Source organism: Mauremys mutica, chromosome 1, assembly GCF_020497125.1.
Source record: "Mauremys mutica isolate MM-2020 ecotype Southern chromosome 1, ASM2049712v1, whole genome shotgun sequence".
Classification (NCBI taxonomy): Eukaryota; Metazoa; Chordata; order Testudines; family Geoemydidae; genus Mauremys; species Mauremys mutica.
In genome coordinates, this window is record NC_059072.1 from 319,638,270 (window position 1) to 319,654,494 (window position 16,225).

The 16,225-nt window shown below is 41.5% G+C and overlaps 1 protein-coding gene across 2 annotated transcripts in view; it reads left to right on the forward strand.

The window, feature by feature from the left end:
* LNX2 (ligand of numb-protein X 2) overlaps nucleotides 1-16,225 on the forward strand; it is a 92,764-nt gene that overhangs the window by 56,484 nt on the left and 20,055 nt on the right. The window contains exons 2-5 of one of the 2 annotated variants that reach the window (XM_045016994.1): nucleotides 1,547-2,060; nucleotides 11,100-11,347; nucleotides 11,748-11,888; nucleotides 12,364-12,563. In XM_045016994.1, the coding sequence (XP_044872929.1) occupies nucleotides 1,660-2,060; nucleotides 11,100-11,347; nucleotides 11,748-11,888; nucleotides 12,364-12,563 (990 nt within the window). In that variant the 5' untranslated portion in view covers nucleotides 1,547-1,659. The remainder of the gene's footprint in view (nucleotides 1-1,546; nucleotides 2,061-11,099; nucleotides 11,348-11,747; nucleotides 11,889-12,363; nucleotides 12,564-16,225) is intronic. The other variant, XM_045017003.1, reaches the window with a different exon arrangement.

A 16,225-nucleotide genomic window follows, 5' to 3' on the forward strand; every position in this document is an offset into this window, starting at 1 on the left:
TCCTAATGATTCCCAACATTCTGTTAGCTTTTGTGACTGCCACTGCATATTGAGTGGATGTGCATTACTTTGCATTTATCAACACAGGATTTCATCTGCCATTTTGTTGCCCAGTCACCCAGTTTTTATCAGCCTCTCTCCCAAAGGTTGATAATGTCATCTTTTGCCTTATCAAGTATCTCACTGGTATATTCATCATGTGATGCTGGACTGAGTTCTGTAAAGGAGTGCAGTACAAGTCACTTACGTTTTTAATAAGCTCCAGTGAGATACTTCACCTGTCTTTTTTAACACAGAAATCATGACGTCTGGTGTCAAGACATTGATTATGGAGCCAATGTTGTTGAAGTAACCAGATTGGTCCAGTGACATTTCCTGAGCTGTGATGACTGAGATTTTTCCTGTTTATTATATGTTTGGGTATTGAAAGAATAGGAATGGTGTTGATTGTAATTAATAGTTGGAGTCAGAAAATATCTGCTTATAAATGGCTTCCTACTCATCCTCCACTGCCGCTTTTCTGCTACTGCTATCTGTTAATGTTCCATAGAAATCTCTGGAATGTTAGAACATGCTATAAATCTCATAATAAGCAAGGACTAAATATTGGCTTTGACTGATGTTTAAGTATCCTAGCTAGGTGTAAATTCTTTCTGTGTGAGTGTGCTGTATGTTTAACTTCATTAGATGTAAAAGCAAACATATTGATTGTGTAGTGTCAATAGTTATGCACAATTTATAATCAGTTTACGCCATACCTTTTCCCTGGTCTTTCACTACATTTTGAATCAAATGTATAATATTGGGTAGAATGAGTTAACCTCAGTGTGCAGTAATCCACTAATTAAAAACATATAGGCACAACGTGGCTTGTGGACAGTGTTTCGTTAATGGGATGCCACAGACTGAACAGCTATTGAGGTTGCTGAAGAAACGCATTTCTTCGTGTATTGGAGTACACATTTGATTAATTGGCCTCATAACCTCAATTTACAATGGAATATATTTTTGTTAGTAAAACTAATTGTTTTGTTTTAATCTAAAATAGTATAACATGCCCTTGCTGTTAACCCACAATCCTCTTGGATACAATAATTGGAATTGTATTACATTACAGCTGTTAAATAGCAATAAAATGTTTCTATTGTAATACAAAATTAATGTTATGGATTTGTTTCATTTTAACCCTTTTATGATGGATTTCTGGAAAAAAAATGTATATCCATTAAGCTAATTAGGGCATTTTTAATATATACACCTCTACCCCGATATAACGCGACCCGATATAACATGAATTAGGATATAACGCGGTAAAGCAGCGCTCCGGGGGGGTGGGACTGCACACTCGGGCGGAGCAAAGCAAGTTCGATATAACGCGGTTTCGCTTATAACGCAGTAAGATTTTTTTGGCTCCCGAGGACAGCGTTATATGGGGGTAGAGGTGTATTTTGATAAACTGGAGCAATTTAAACTATTCTAATCAGTATTTTCATATTGCTCATTCGTAACACAGCGTGAATAACTTTAATTTTCTTGTATGTTGCAGAAAAATGACCTTTCATTAAAGAGCATAAGAATAAGTCACCTTACTGTAAAAAATCAAGACTACAAAACTAGTCTAATTGATGAAGAAACAAAACCTACACCATATGTTGTACAATGGGTACTACAAATGATGAGATGGTTTCAGTAGAGCAGACTTCCTCCTTGAACCCTCTGTGTTTTGAATGTGGCCAGCAACACTGGACAAGGGAGAATCATTTGTACAACTATCAGAATGAAGTGGATGATGACTTGGTCTGCCATATTTGCCTTCAGCCTTTGTTGCAACCATTAGACACCCCTTGTGGACACACGTTCTGCTACAAGTGCCTAAGAAACTTTTTGCAGGAGAAGGATTTCTGTCCATTGGATCGAAAAAAGCTCCATTTTAAACTCTGCAAAAAATCCAGTATTCTCGTACATAAACTGTTAGACAAATTGTTTGTTTTGTGTCCCTTTTCTTCAGTATGTCAGGAGGTAATGCAACGATGTGAGCTGGAAGCACATCTCAAAAACAGGTGAGCAATGGAGGGGATTGTCTAGTACAGCTTGTTGTATTGTTAGGATAGTTTTAGTAGCAGTCTAAATTGTGTGGATTTTATACAGTCAAATTTTGTCAAATATTAAGTATAGAAGATGTTTATTGACAAATCTATTCCTGGAACAAGTCAGTCGCTCATTATTTAACTGTGCTTGGGTTCTTTTTTTTTTTTTTTTGAGGGGTAGCAGATGCACTTATAAAAGGTTTGATTTTTTTTCTGCATGTTTCATCCTGTGAGTTTTGGAGCATCGTCAACTCCCAGTGAATAGGAATAAGACACTTAGCACTTTGCAGGATTTGGTCCCTTATGAGCAGACAGGGTGGATTGTTCTATATAACCTGGGAGGTGTAATTTCTGGAGTATCTTCCTTGATTTTGCTCTGTGGTCTGTCTCCAGACCTGAAAGGAGTTGAGCTGCAGGGCACTGTGCTATAATGTGGTTATAGGGTGAGGGGTAAAAATGGCTGCTATAGAGCAACTGAAAGGGATTATTTGAGGGCTTGGTGGCCCACAAAGAATGGAAGTGAAAACCTTAAAACTTCACCAGACTGCTTGAATGTATACTGTACTTGCTACCCTGGTGAAGCGATGGCCTCTGAGATTTCTTTGTAAGATATCACTCAAAGGTTTAGGGCAGGGGTCGGCAACCTCTGGCACGTGGCTCACCAGGGTAAGCACCCTGGCAGGCTGGGCCATGGTTCGCTGTCCCAGGCCAATGGGGGTGGCAGGAAGCCATAGCCAGCACATCCCTTGGCCCGCGGCGCTTCCCGCTGCCCCCATTGGCCTGGGACGGTGAACCACGGCCAGTGGGAGCCACGGTCGGGTGAACCTGCCGAGGCGGCAGGTAAACAAACTGGCCCGGCCCGCCAGGGTGCTTACCTTGGCGAGCCGCGTGCCAGAGGTTGCTGACCCCTGGTTTAGGGCCTTCTGCTACACAAATTAAAATAAACCTGGTAATTTTATATTTCTTTCCCCTCTTACTTCCCAATATCTTGAAATATTGAAAGGAGAGCAAGATAAAGGGGGAAAAAAATACAAGCAACCAAATTAGAGAAGATGAAGTTATGTAACTTGACCCCCCAATGTCTGCTATATGCACAGTTAAGGAAGGTACTGTCTAGTAGTACTGTTGTGTTGTGTTGTCTAGGTAGTATTTCACTCTTACATGTAAACTGTCATTTTCTGTAATAAGAATGTTAACATTCTTTGTTTCATTGGGTGGCATTTCATTGTTTTTGTTTTTCTAAACAATATTTCAGGATATTTTCAGTAAACATTTAGAGGGTTTTATTATTGCTCTTATTTCATGAACTGAAATGGGGCCAAACAGAGTCAAATTTGAGTCATGGACAAAAATGTGGGCATCTCATCACATTTGGTGTGAGGAACTGAAGTATGACAGTGATAAGGAGTTAATGTGTTGGAAAGCTTTGTGAATATGTAACCCCTAATAAGTGTCACATTTTAAAGGGCTTGGGGCTCTTAAAATTAAAATAGGAGAGGAATATGGTCAAGCATTAAATGAAGAGAGGGAGGTGATGGATAAAACAGAAATACGGAATGCATCTGATGCCAGGATTTATTTTTTCCACCCATAGATGTTATTTCATTCGAGCCTCTTTACACATGCATCGTGTTTTTATATTTTAAACAACATATTACATACACTATTGAAAGTGGAGGTTTCCATAGAATTCTATCTCTGCCTTTCTTTGGAAAAAGGTCCAACCCCCTCCCCCAGTGAAATAACTATTTTTAATTTGCATTCAGCTTTCTGACAGCAACTTTCACTGTTTTTCTTCATTCACGGCAGGGTCACATCTAATCTACATGATGGTGAAAAAAATCTGATTTGGCTAACTGTATAACCCTAATATATTAAATCCCATTTAAAAAAAAAACAGAGAAAATAACAAGATGCATCCCGAACATTAAGTTCAAATGATATTTCACTGTTGTTGTCCTCAACCTTCCTAGCTTTCTTCCATTATTTGTCATTTCTTTCTCAATTGAGTGAAATTTAGATTGTCAGTGCCTCATGGCAGGGACTTGTCACTTTTGGTGTAAAACACCATGCATACACACTTCAGCACTATATAAAATCATTGTGTGTCTAATGCACAAGTCATATAATGAGGTCTAATTTAAACTGAATCATTATTCCCATCAGTCAGTCTGTAACAACATTTCAGTTGCTGTGTACCATGCATATGGAGTTCTCTTTCTGTTGACGTTTGCTACTGATAACCTTCCTTCACACATTTTTTATACCTGATAAAGTTGTTTTTCAATATAGCTTATTTGTAAACATTGGAATACCTTTATGTAAAGTACCTCTACTGGCATAAAAGGTGCAATAAATGCGTAGCTTGAATTTGATTTGATAAGGATTGGTGACTCCAATAAAATACTACTACTGATTATTAAATGTTAGATAAATGTACAATTCAGTACTATTGTAATCTTTGTCATAGATATTACAAACCAGCTTCAGTGAGCACTCGGATGAACATGCCTGCTTTTCTAAGAAATGAAATATACTTGGTTAGCCTCACTGTTAAAAACATTCAAACTCAGAATTAAAATTTCCAGTGAAATAATAATTGGCTTCATTTAAGCAGAAAGGCTGCAAGAAATTTCATAATATCCACCAGTCAACTCCAGAGTGTGTGGTAAATGCAAACCATTCTATCAAGGATATTAGAAGCATGAGGCACAAATTTGATGATTTCACGGTCAATAATCACCCCAAGTTACCTCATTGCTTACTTAGAATCCCCTTGATTTATCAGTTTTTCAGGTTGATCAAATTTGCTTGGGAACCACAGCCCTTTAGAGTCAGCCCTTGTACTTTATTTCCTGAGCATGTGGCATTCAGAAATCTTGTTAATGTTTAATAACTAACCATGGTATTGGTACCTACTTTATCAAAGATCATTTACTTGACACAGGTCCAAGAAAACCTTACTTAACTTCTGCAATATTTGATTTAAATTCAACTTACTGAGTCTTCAGATCTAATCAAATTCCATTCTAGAAAGGTACAGCTTTGGTCTAGCACAAAGCACTTTTGGTTCACATGACGGTTAAGGCCCTGTTTTAGGGGGTTTTATTATTATTATTTTTATTTAAGCTGAGCCACAACTTGCCATCCAGTATTAAAAAGTGTAGCCACTTCAGAAGGTACCATAACACTCCTCCATATCCCCCATTACTGAACATTTAGTGCTTCCTTTAAAAGGAATTCTTTGTGGAAAGATAAATGTAAACCTTTTATAAAAGCCTCTTTTGCCAGAGGAGAACCTTTTGAGTTGCTCAGTGGCTGGAAACCAGCATATTTAATGTGTAGATTCATACATGACTATAGCAAGATTTACAGAAAAAATCATTGCAATAAATGCAAAACCTATTATTCAAAAGTAAGGAAAATCCAAAGGATTGAAGTTTGAAAGTTCCTTGCTTAACACCTATTCTCACCTAGATTACAAGCTGTGTTCCCATCAACAGGATGCCCTGGTGAAAGCCTAGCTCATTGCCACGCTCGGTTGCTGGGAAGGAGGAAAGTGCTGGGATTCCTACCAGGATGCTGTCCCTGGCCCTTGTTTTGGGGGCTCATCTTTCATATCAGCCTCTAGCTACTAAGTGTCTGATGCATTTGAAGCTTTTCTAGCCTTCCAAAGCTCCAATTGCTGGAAGGGTGAAGGAGCTTTCTGTGGCTTTTCCCACTCTTGACCCTCCTGGCTACTGAGAGAAGGGGTCCTTATTGCTGCTCTCACCCCTCCTCCAGCTTCCAAGCTTGCACAAGAAAGGGTGGAGGGAAGAGAGAACTCCACAATGTAACCCCTCCTCCCGAAGATTTTTTGGGTCCTCCCCCCCCGCACTCCCAAAGCAAATAGATACCGCCAATGCATGGGTTTGCTGCTGACCTGCTGCTCCTAGTCCTGGTAGGTCATAATACGTTACCTCTTACACACATGGCACCATGATCTAAGGGAAATCTATTTTAGACCATTTTGGAGATTTTTAAAAAATGCTAATACCACCTCTTCTATTATTCATAAGTAAGATGGCCTGATTTTACAGATAGTATAATATGAAAAATAATGCCAGTAAAATGCATTTTACATTCTGAAGTTATGATCATGTAGCTTGTTGTGTGAAGATAGATCCCTGTGCCCTCACAGAGACCCACTGACTTCAGCATGACTCTGCCTGAGCACTGTAGGCTACCCATATACAACAGATTTCAAGATTGGGTCTCCAAAATACTTGGAATAAACAAAATAGGTCAAGGTATGTGGTATGGTCTGGAATTTGTATTGGCCACTTGTCTGGAATGGTCTGCGTAACTTGCGCATGGCTTCAATATTTGAATAATGCACACATACTGTGCATGATAAATCCCTTTATCTAGATAATAAGATTCCGGGAATGTCACTCTGAAGCCTAAAGTGTCTGTGCTAGTGTGAAATGATGGAAGTAGCTACAAGTATGGTTAAGAACTCTTTTGTTCAGAGTATCACCAGGTAGAATCATCACTGGGATTCATAGTCTATTGCCTTCCAATGTTTACGTTTTCAGCCATTTGACTTTACTAATTACACTATGAAGTGTGCAGCTGCAGTATCATCATGACATGTATCTATGCCATGCCTAGAGTCCTAGCATTGTGAGATCAGGTAACTCAACCAATCACCGCTTTCTACTCTATAGCTAATTTGCTTGCCACGTTTGCATTGCTTGTATGAGGGAGACTGCACAGATGGGGGATTATTTGGACCAGGTGCTATACCCAACTGCCACCTGCACAAATCCACACAATTCTCCTAGCACAACACACACAAATCAACACAATCACCTACACAGAAACACCACTAACACACGTAATAACCCCAAACATCACCCTGTAGCCTAGAATGTCTGCTGAGTCGGTGTGAAGTGAGGGGGACAGATACAAACATAGCTGATTAAATAGTTTTATTTGGACTATCACTAGGTTCAATTGTCATAGTGATCTGTAATCTGTTACCATCCAATTCTTTAGTTCTCAGCCATTTTTGGTATTTTACACACACAACTTTCTGAATTACACCTGTGCAATAGCACAGACTTTCAGCTATTTGTATAGTAATCAGAATCTGTATATTGTGATAGGATAGAGGGATATTCTAGGTCTATAGTCCAGGTCAAGGACTAGCTTGCATAAGAAAGGGTGGAGGGAAGAGAGATCTCTGCAACTCAACCCCTCCTCCTGAAGGATTATTTGAGTCCTCCCCCAAACTGCCAAAACAAATAGATAACTCGAGTCCAAGGGTTTGTAGCTCACTTGTGATTTTTAAAGATGTGGCAATGTCAGAATTAAATAAATTATTGCCTTCACAAGACAGTTACATTGCTGGCAACATGACTGCGAGTTTAGTGACCAGTAACACTTTTGGGGGTTGAATGGCATTTCATCGTCCATTCTAGCTCATTCATGAAGCTCTTCTAACAAGCATTTGTTATCTGTAAATTGGATTAATTATGTTTTAATGGGTTAGTCACATAGAATACTGCATGAAAAGTACACTGAGATCACTGAACATGCTTCGCATGTTATCAAAATTTCCTAATTTTAACTTCAGTTTTTGAAGTTCCTATTTAGGAAAATAATACCAAAACCTTTTTTTTTGTTTTTTTTTTAAAAAGACTTTAGTCATCTGCCAAATACATACGGGAAATACACCCTCTGGAAGAATTGACACCAGGCTGTAAAGGTGTAGTTTTGACATAGATAGGACTCTTCAAAAATATTTCTAAACAAAAAAAAGTCATCTCTAATGGTATCGAAATAAAATTCTAGATTACCCAGCATCCATACCCTGTGATCTCTATAGATCTCATGAGCTAGACCAGGGGTCTCAAACATGCGGCCCGCGGAGCTCTTCCCTGCGGCCCGCGGAGCTCCCCCACCAGGGCCAGCTCTAGAGTGGGGAGCCCAGAGCCTTTTAACTCCCAGCCGCGGCTGGGAATCAGAGGGCTCCGAGCTGCCCGCCGCGGCGGGGAGCCCAGAGCCTTTTAACTCCCAGCCGCGGCTGGGAATCAGAGGGGGCTCCGGGCTCCCAGCCGCGGCGGGGAGCCCAGAGCCTTTTAACTCCCAGCCGCGGCTGGGAATCAGAAGGCTCCGAGCTGCCCGCCGCGGCAGGGAGCCCAGAGCCTTTTAACTCCCAGCCGCGGCTGGGAATCAGAGGGCTCCGGGCTGCCCGCCGCGGCGGGGAGCCCAGAGCCTTTTAACTCCCAGCCGCGGCTAGGATTTGCTGGGGCGGGGGGCGGCGCTCTGGCGGTTGCGGGTCGGCGGCTCCGGTGGACCTCCCGCAGGCATGCCTGAGGGAGGTCCACCGGGGCCATCTGCCGCCCTCCCCAGGATGCCGCCCCAAGCGGGTGCTTGGCCCGCTGGTGCCTAGAGCCCGCCCTGTCCCCCACTTACTGCCTGTCGCCGCCAAACTCCCCTCACCCCGCCCCGCTCCCCGAGTTATTTTCTGTGCCTAAGCTCCCCGCGCGCTGCTCCCCAATGTTTGGGGCCGGGTCTCTCCCCTGGCCCCACCTGCTGCCCCCACGCGCCTCCCCCCAGTGTCTCCCGGCCCCCACTTGCTGCCCCCTCACCGCCCGGGAGCTCAGGCTGACTCCACTCCTCCGCTATGCCGGCTTCCGGCATCACCTGCTGCCGCAGGGTCCTAGCGCCCCCCTGCACTAGGGCCAGGGCAGGCTGCCCTTCCCCTGCCCTTCTGCCCTAGTCCTGAGACTCTCCAATGCCCCGAGCCTCTCCAATGCCTCAAACCCCTCACCCTCAGCCCCACAGCCCTCACCCCTGCACCCCCTCCTATCCCCAAACTCCGTCCCAAAGCCTGCACCCCCACCCCCTGCCGCAGCCTGGAGCCTGCACCGAGCACAGAGCCTGCACTCCAGACCCCCTCCCCCACCCCCACCCAAACTCCCTCCCAGAGCCTTAGGCAGTAAATCTAAGTGCGTGTTTTGTCCTTTGAGTGAGGTGCATTACTGAGTGTATATATTTATTAAAACTGTAGATTCTACATTAAAGTGTCAACCAACACTGTCACAATGACATAACCAAAATTAGTACAAAATTTGACAAAACGTCAAAATTAGCACTGACGTTTCACATTACAGTTAAAGAAGTTAATAAAAAAGTTAATAAATTGACTTTTAATAGCATACTATATTTTAATACTATACTACTATATTACTCTTCTTTTTTTTTCTGCCTACCTCCAGGCGCTTCCTGCCGCCAAGCCGCCAAACAGCTGTTGGTGGCGCTTAGCACTTTCCAGGAGGGAGGGGGTGGGAGCGGGGAGCCGCGCACTTAGGGGAGGAGGTGGAGAAGAGACAGGGTAGGGGCGGGGCCTCATGGAAGGGGTGGATTGGGGGTGGGGCCAGGGGCAGCAAAGGGGCGTGTCAGTGATGCGGCCCTCGGGCCAATGCACTAGTCCTCATGCGGCCCTCGGGGTCATTTGAGTTTGAGACCCCTGAGCTAGACTGATAATTAGAACAGATCAATATTTTAATGAGACTTATAGGGAAGCTTCAGGTTCTATAGGCAGTAATCTTTGTGCTTCAGTAAGTGGAACTCGATTCCTTCAGTGTGGGTACTGAACCCCAGTGTGGTGCTAGGGGGCACTGTGCTGCTGGAAAATTTTCAGTATTACCAAATCAAGCATTTAAAATTATGAATCAGGTATCATATATTTACTTAAAAATATCATATTGACTTAAAAATCATGAAATTTTAAAAAATAATAAATTTGTTTTGTCTTCTGGTGTTTGAGCCTTTTGGAACTCACATTTTTAATCTTTGCTCTGCAACCATGAGGGCTAGAAACATATTCTTAAAAAAAAAAAAAAAAAAAAAGCCCTGAGATTCTCATGACTCCAAGAGCTGGGGCTTTAAGAAAAACATCTAAAATCACGAGTTTCACAATCAAATCATGAGTTGGCAACACTCCATCTTATGGATGAGACATAAGACCCAGGTCCAGACCTGATCACCAATGTACATGAAAGGCATTATGTAAATGTAAGATGATTATATAAATGAAAGATCACCATAACATTGTATAGGCCCTTTGTGCATACAAACAAAAAGCCACTAAAGTAGATTGGGAACAGCTTAACTAGGGGCTCATTAAAGCAGTTATAAAGAGGAGGTCGTGGAATGCTGAGGGAAGGACCAAGTGGCGGTGGGGTGGGGGTGGGGGGGAGGAAAAATGTGCGTTTCCAACCCAACTATAGGTCAGGAAGCAAGAGGAGCTGGGAAAATAAAAGGCTTTATACTAATTAAAAGGAAACTTTGTAAATTAAGGACGGTGCATTTTTTATTTCCTAGCCTGAAATTATCTGTTGCTTGCTGTCTTTTTAACCATGCTGAAGAAAGCCCTGGTTCTGGCTCCCTGTATACTGGCCTGGGGTAGAGAAATGCTCTGTTCAGAAAACCTATGCACGCACAAGTGACAGGAGGATGTAGTATTTTTTTCTTCCCTTCCCACCCCCACTTTATTTGTTGTTTTTTGGCTACAGCCTTGGCCATGCTCATATAGAGCTGACTCAGAAGCAGGCTTTAAATTGTTAAGCAATACAAATTGATAAACTACCTATTCCAGGCATGGACTGGTGTGATGGGAGGGGAAGTGTGGAGGGAAATTGAATAGGGGACAGGGCTTGGACTCAGAATAAGGGATTGGGTAGCATGGAACTGTGATACCTATTCTTGGAAATGAGGAAGGGGGCATTCTATGGACGGCAAACGAAAGGATGCCTGGAAAGGGAGCAAGAGACTGGTACGACATAGACTGGAAGGCGTGCTGGTGACAAGGGAACGTGGAGGGAGTGAGCACTGGAGACTTGGAGAGCCTTGGAAGTGGGTTGCAGGAAATTTGGGACTGGAATGTTCAGGCTTTTTGTGCTGTGTAATATGGCCACTTTTCATATATATTTGAAAGTAACATGATGGTCTATCTCTTAGGTGTCCTGGAGCTTCCCATCGAAGGGTTGTACTGGAGAAAAGGAAATCTAACAACCTGCAGACTGAAGCTGAGAATGAAAATGGGCCTAATCTGATAGATCACCCAGGCACTTTATCTCCAGATACAGACCATGCTGGGACGGGACCAGTGCCCGTGGATCAGAACTTTACACCAACTACTCTTCTTGCGTGGACAGATGAGTCTGGCCTTGACAACCCTGCCTTTGAAGAGAGCACAGTAGCAGACAGTATGTCATGTTTGTCTTTCAATTCTCTGTTTGATCCGTCTAAATCAAACCTAGAAACTTAGTGACATAATTGTAAGTTTAACTCCTGCAAACAAATAACAAACCCTACATCTCCAACTGCTGTGCTTGTCCTATAGTGATTCTTTATTGGAAAGTTAAACTCCCCCAAAGAGTTCTCTACTTGAAAATGTAGCACTTGGATGAAAACACAATTAGATGGGAAAGATCTATCTGTTGTTTTTACTGCAATAGTACCATACTGCTATAACACAAAGCTATCCGGTACTGTAGAGCACGTTAATGTCTCTGTTCTGGTCTGATAGCTACATTGAGGCAATGTTTTCTATAGAATTGCTGAATCTGGTTTCTAAGATGAGATTTTTTCCCCCTGGATCAACAGGCTTCCCACCTATGGAATACTGTCCTGTTCGAACGAAAAGGCAACTGAGTAACTCCTGCATCCATCTGCATCGAACTAACAGTAACACCTCTAGCATCTGCGATATTAGAGAGGAAACACTGAGCCTTACCACAGAGGAAGGTGGTCTTTCCCCTTCCTTTTCCTGTTTGTAGCCTGTGTACTCACCATTCATTAGCATCCTCCTCTTCCATTGTAGCTGTCTGTGTTTGTGTTTGGAGGTGTGCTTGCTTCTTGCCTTGACCTTGTAAATCAGTGACAGCTGTTGCTGCCCTGTGGAACTGGTTAAGGGAGGGCTAATTGATAAAGAAAATTATTTTTAAAGTTTAGGTCCCAAAGGGTTCTGAATATCCTCTTTTTAAAGTAATACCTAAGTTTTCTCTTGGTGCATGGATACTGATCACTTATTCTAGGTCTTTATCTTTTTCTTAACCAAGGTGTTTCAGCAAACAGTGAAGCCGATCCAATTTGTTTTATTTGTATTATACCATTGTCATCTGGTGTGCCTATATTGTCCTCCAATAATTTGCAGTGTTGAAAATGTACTGGAGTATGAAATATATTAACCTTTCTTTATTTGTTTCTTTAAACTTGTCAGCAACCCACCAGCCACCTACCTTGCCGGAAGGAGAAATCACTACAATTGAAATTCACCGGTCCAATCCTTATATTGAGTTAGGAATTAGCATAGTGGGTGGCAATGAAACTCCTTTGATCAACATTGTTATTCAAGAGGTTTATCGAGATGGGATCATTGCCAGAGATGGAAGACTCCTTGCTGGAGACCAAATACTTCAAGTATGGAATCTAATTAAATTGTCTATCTACTTGCATGCATTCAATCATTGCTGTACTTTATGTTATGAGATGGTGGTAGTTCTCCTGCCAATCTGTGTTGTGTAAATGTTAGCTTTGCAATATTAGTTTAAAAACAAATTATTATTCAGACTGAGCAGAGTCTGTTATTCCAGTACTGATACCAATGATTTACATAGTTCATGGGGCTTGGCTTCCTATAATTATTTCTGTTCAATAGCTTTTAAAATGGATAAGAAAGACTGAGTGTATTATTTTCTATTTTTAATGGTCTAAGGCTCTCCTCCTCTTCTTTTGAGGTATAGGCACCCCCTCCGAAGAAAGCAAAGGTTATTTTTGGTTAGGAAGTTAATTTAATTTGCCTTTTGCAATTGCATTTGTGAGTTACGGGATTGATTTTTGCCTTGTTTATTATGCTAACTAGGCTGTCATGTTCCCTTCAGCTGCAGCTTCCTTGCCATTCCTTGTTACTTGAAATCAACAATTATGTTTAAAAACAAAAATGTTGTGGTGAAGTCCTTCACTGATGTGATTTGAAATGTTCTGATATGAATATTAGGGTTATTTTTCCTATTTAAAATTAACAGATAAAATAACTTTGGTTATTATCTTTTATAATTATATAATAAATCTAGAAGAATGAGGAAATAGCAAAAGAAAGTATTAAAAGCTCTGGTTCTGTTTTATTTTAAATGAGTTCTTTAATTTTATTTTCAGCTACTTTAAATATTGCTGTCCTTTGGATCCGACATACCATAGTAAATGCCCCCTCATTGCCAACTTTGGACAATTACACCTTACTTACACACACGCACACGTGCACGCACACACACACATGTATACAAAATCCAACAGGTAGACGTGGTTGGGAAATTTTAGTATCTTTTAAATAAAATTAGCATGGACTTCAGAAAATAAAACCTTCCTTTCCTGACGTTAGAGAAACCAGCCCTTTTACTACCGCAGAGTATTATGACAGAGGTTGGCAAAAAGTAACCCAAGCTATGTTCAAAACCAGGCAATTGAAGGTGTTGGTTGGATACTATATCCAGTCACTAACCCCAGCAGCCAATGAGAGCCTTTCGGTAATCAAGGGCTGTGCCATTAGCTGCCAGAATGGTGAGCCTCTTGAAGTGATAGAAATTCTTGTCGTTGAGCAGCTGGCAGTTATGGTTCGAAAAGCTATAAGTATCTGTCAAGTGACTCTAGATGGGGAAAAAAATGGAATTGCAGTGTAGAGACCCTGTAGACCTGATAACACTGAAGCTCTGCAAACTCTGAAAGCAAGTTCAGTAGAATCCCCTTGCCGTTGTAAGAAGGGCATATAGAAGCAGGGTGTGGAGAGGTGCAGAAGACACAAACCAGACTCTGTGGAAGACCTAAGGGCCTCCTTGCTCAGAATTGGCCTGCGTTGGTGCTAAGCTGGCTCATGAAATTTACTAGGCTTGGCTTTTGCAGACCAAAACTAGGTATTGTGTTGTATGCAGTTATATGTTCATGCTTTAGTAGTGGACAGTTGAAGATCTCTTCAGAGAGCGTTATCTGAGAAATTTAGACAAGCTGGATAGGACTGTAAGGTGAACTTTAACACTTCTTGCCCACCCAAATGGAGAAGTATTTTCTTTTTCAGGCAACCTTTAATACTTGACTGAGGGCACAAGGTTTAATACTATTATATAAAATTATAATGTACTGTATATTTCATATCAACAGAGTTTTTTTAAAAAATCTGATTAATTCATTGTTTATAAATACATGCCTAACATTTTAAATATCTAACTTAATATTATTTAATGTATGTAATTTTATGTAACCATTAAGAAAGTAAAACAATTAAAAATATTAATCACACTATTAAAAAAAAGTCTAGATTAATCGCAGTTTTAATCACACTGTTAAACAATAGAATACCATTTATTTAAATATTTGGATGTTTTCTACATTTTCAAAGATATTGATTTCAATTACAACACAGAATACAAAGTGTGCAGTGCTCGCTTTATATTATTTTTATTACAAATATTTGCACTGTAAAAGATAAAAGAAATAGTATTTTTCAATTCACCTCATACAAGTACTGTAGTGCAATCTCTTTTTTGAGAATTTGCAACTTAAAAGTGTAGAATTATTATTTTTTTGACACAACTGCACTCAAATAAAACAATGCAAAACTTTAGAGCCTACAAGTCCACTCTTCTTCAGGCAATCACTAAGACAAACAAGTTTGTTTACATTTGTGGGAGATAATGTCCGCTTCCCATTTGCAATGTCACCTGAAAATGAGAACAGATGTTCGCAGGACACTGTTATAACCAGCGTTGCAAGGTATTTGTGTACCATATATACTAAACATCCGTATGCCCCTTTATGCTTCGACCACCATTCCAGAGGACGTGGCTCCATGTTGATGACCAGTTCTGCTAAATAACAATCCAAAGCAGTGCAGACTGACACACGTTCATTTTCATCATCTGAGTCAGATGCCATCTATAGTAAGTGTAGGCCCTGATAAAGGCCCAGTTGAGGCCTGAGGCCTGAACTAAAGTATGGTCAAGCCTTAGCTAAAAGCAAAAGGCAAGCTGTGAGCTGGAAGCCGGCCCTGTTCACAGAAGTTGGCGAGAAAAGGGCTGATGTTGCATAAATATATATTCACCTAGTGTAGTATTATATAAACATGGTACCAAAACACACTATACTGGAACATTCCACAGATAACAAGGAACAGGCCGACCCATCAATGACAGGGGCAAAAGGGTAATATGATGGATAGAGTTGTTTTGATCGAACCAACATGTACAAGGTGAGAGGCGGCACCTTAATATGTAGAGGGGTTGTATCTTGCTACGTGGAAGGGTTGCACCTCAATATGTCAGAAGTGATGTGTAACCTGTTTGTACCTGTGTATAAGAATGCATCCCTGGGGCGGTGTCTTTGTCCAGCCGAGGGGGCAGTGGAAAGTCCCGCCACTGACTGAGCTGAGTCCATTGCCAAGAGGCACTTTCTCGTAGTATGCCCTGAGTTAGGCTAAGAAACCTACAGGGAACTGCCATTGTGTCCAGGATCGCAATAAACCTAGCTGACGTGACTTTGCATCTTACTAGACTCTGTGGTTATTGGGGGTTCTCGTCGGGTCTGCTGTGTCAGCTATCTGCGCAGAGCTGGGGCAGCACACAGAGGGAACACACGCACGCAGCCAAGTGATATCAACATTGGAGAAAGCAGAGCACCATACCGGTAGCATCTGACAACACCACCAATAGAAGGTTGATTTTCTTTTAAGGTGGTTCGGGTTCTGTAGTTTCCGCATTGGAGTGTTGCTCTTTTAAGACTTCTGACAGTATGTTCCACACCTCATCCCTCTCAGATTACAATGTTGCATTGTGGCGTTATGGACTTTTTGATGCACCATTATGTTACGCATGATATGATGTTATAATGCACAGTTGAGGTAGGTCTTTATTTTGGCAGAGAAAGGTAAAGAGAAATATGTCTTTGTTCAAGGACACCTGACTTTGAGCTCCTGTTGTGTCATCTTCTAAACGCTGAAAAGAAGGTGTTTGGCACTTTTTCACATACTTCGTGTTTCACTTAGAAGGTCTGTGTGGAAGAAATAGATGTTTTGCTTTCACATCCAGCTTGCTTTA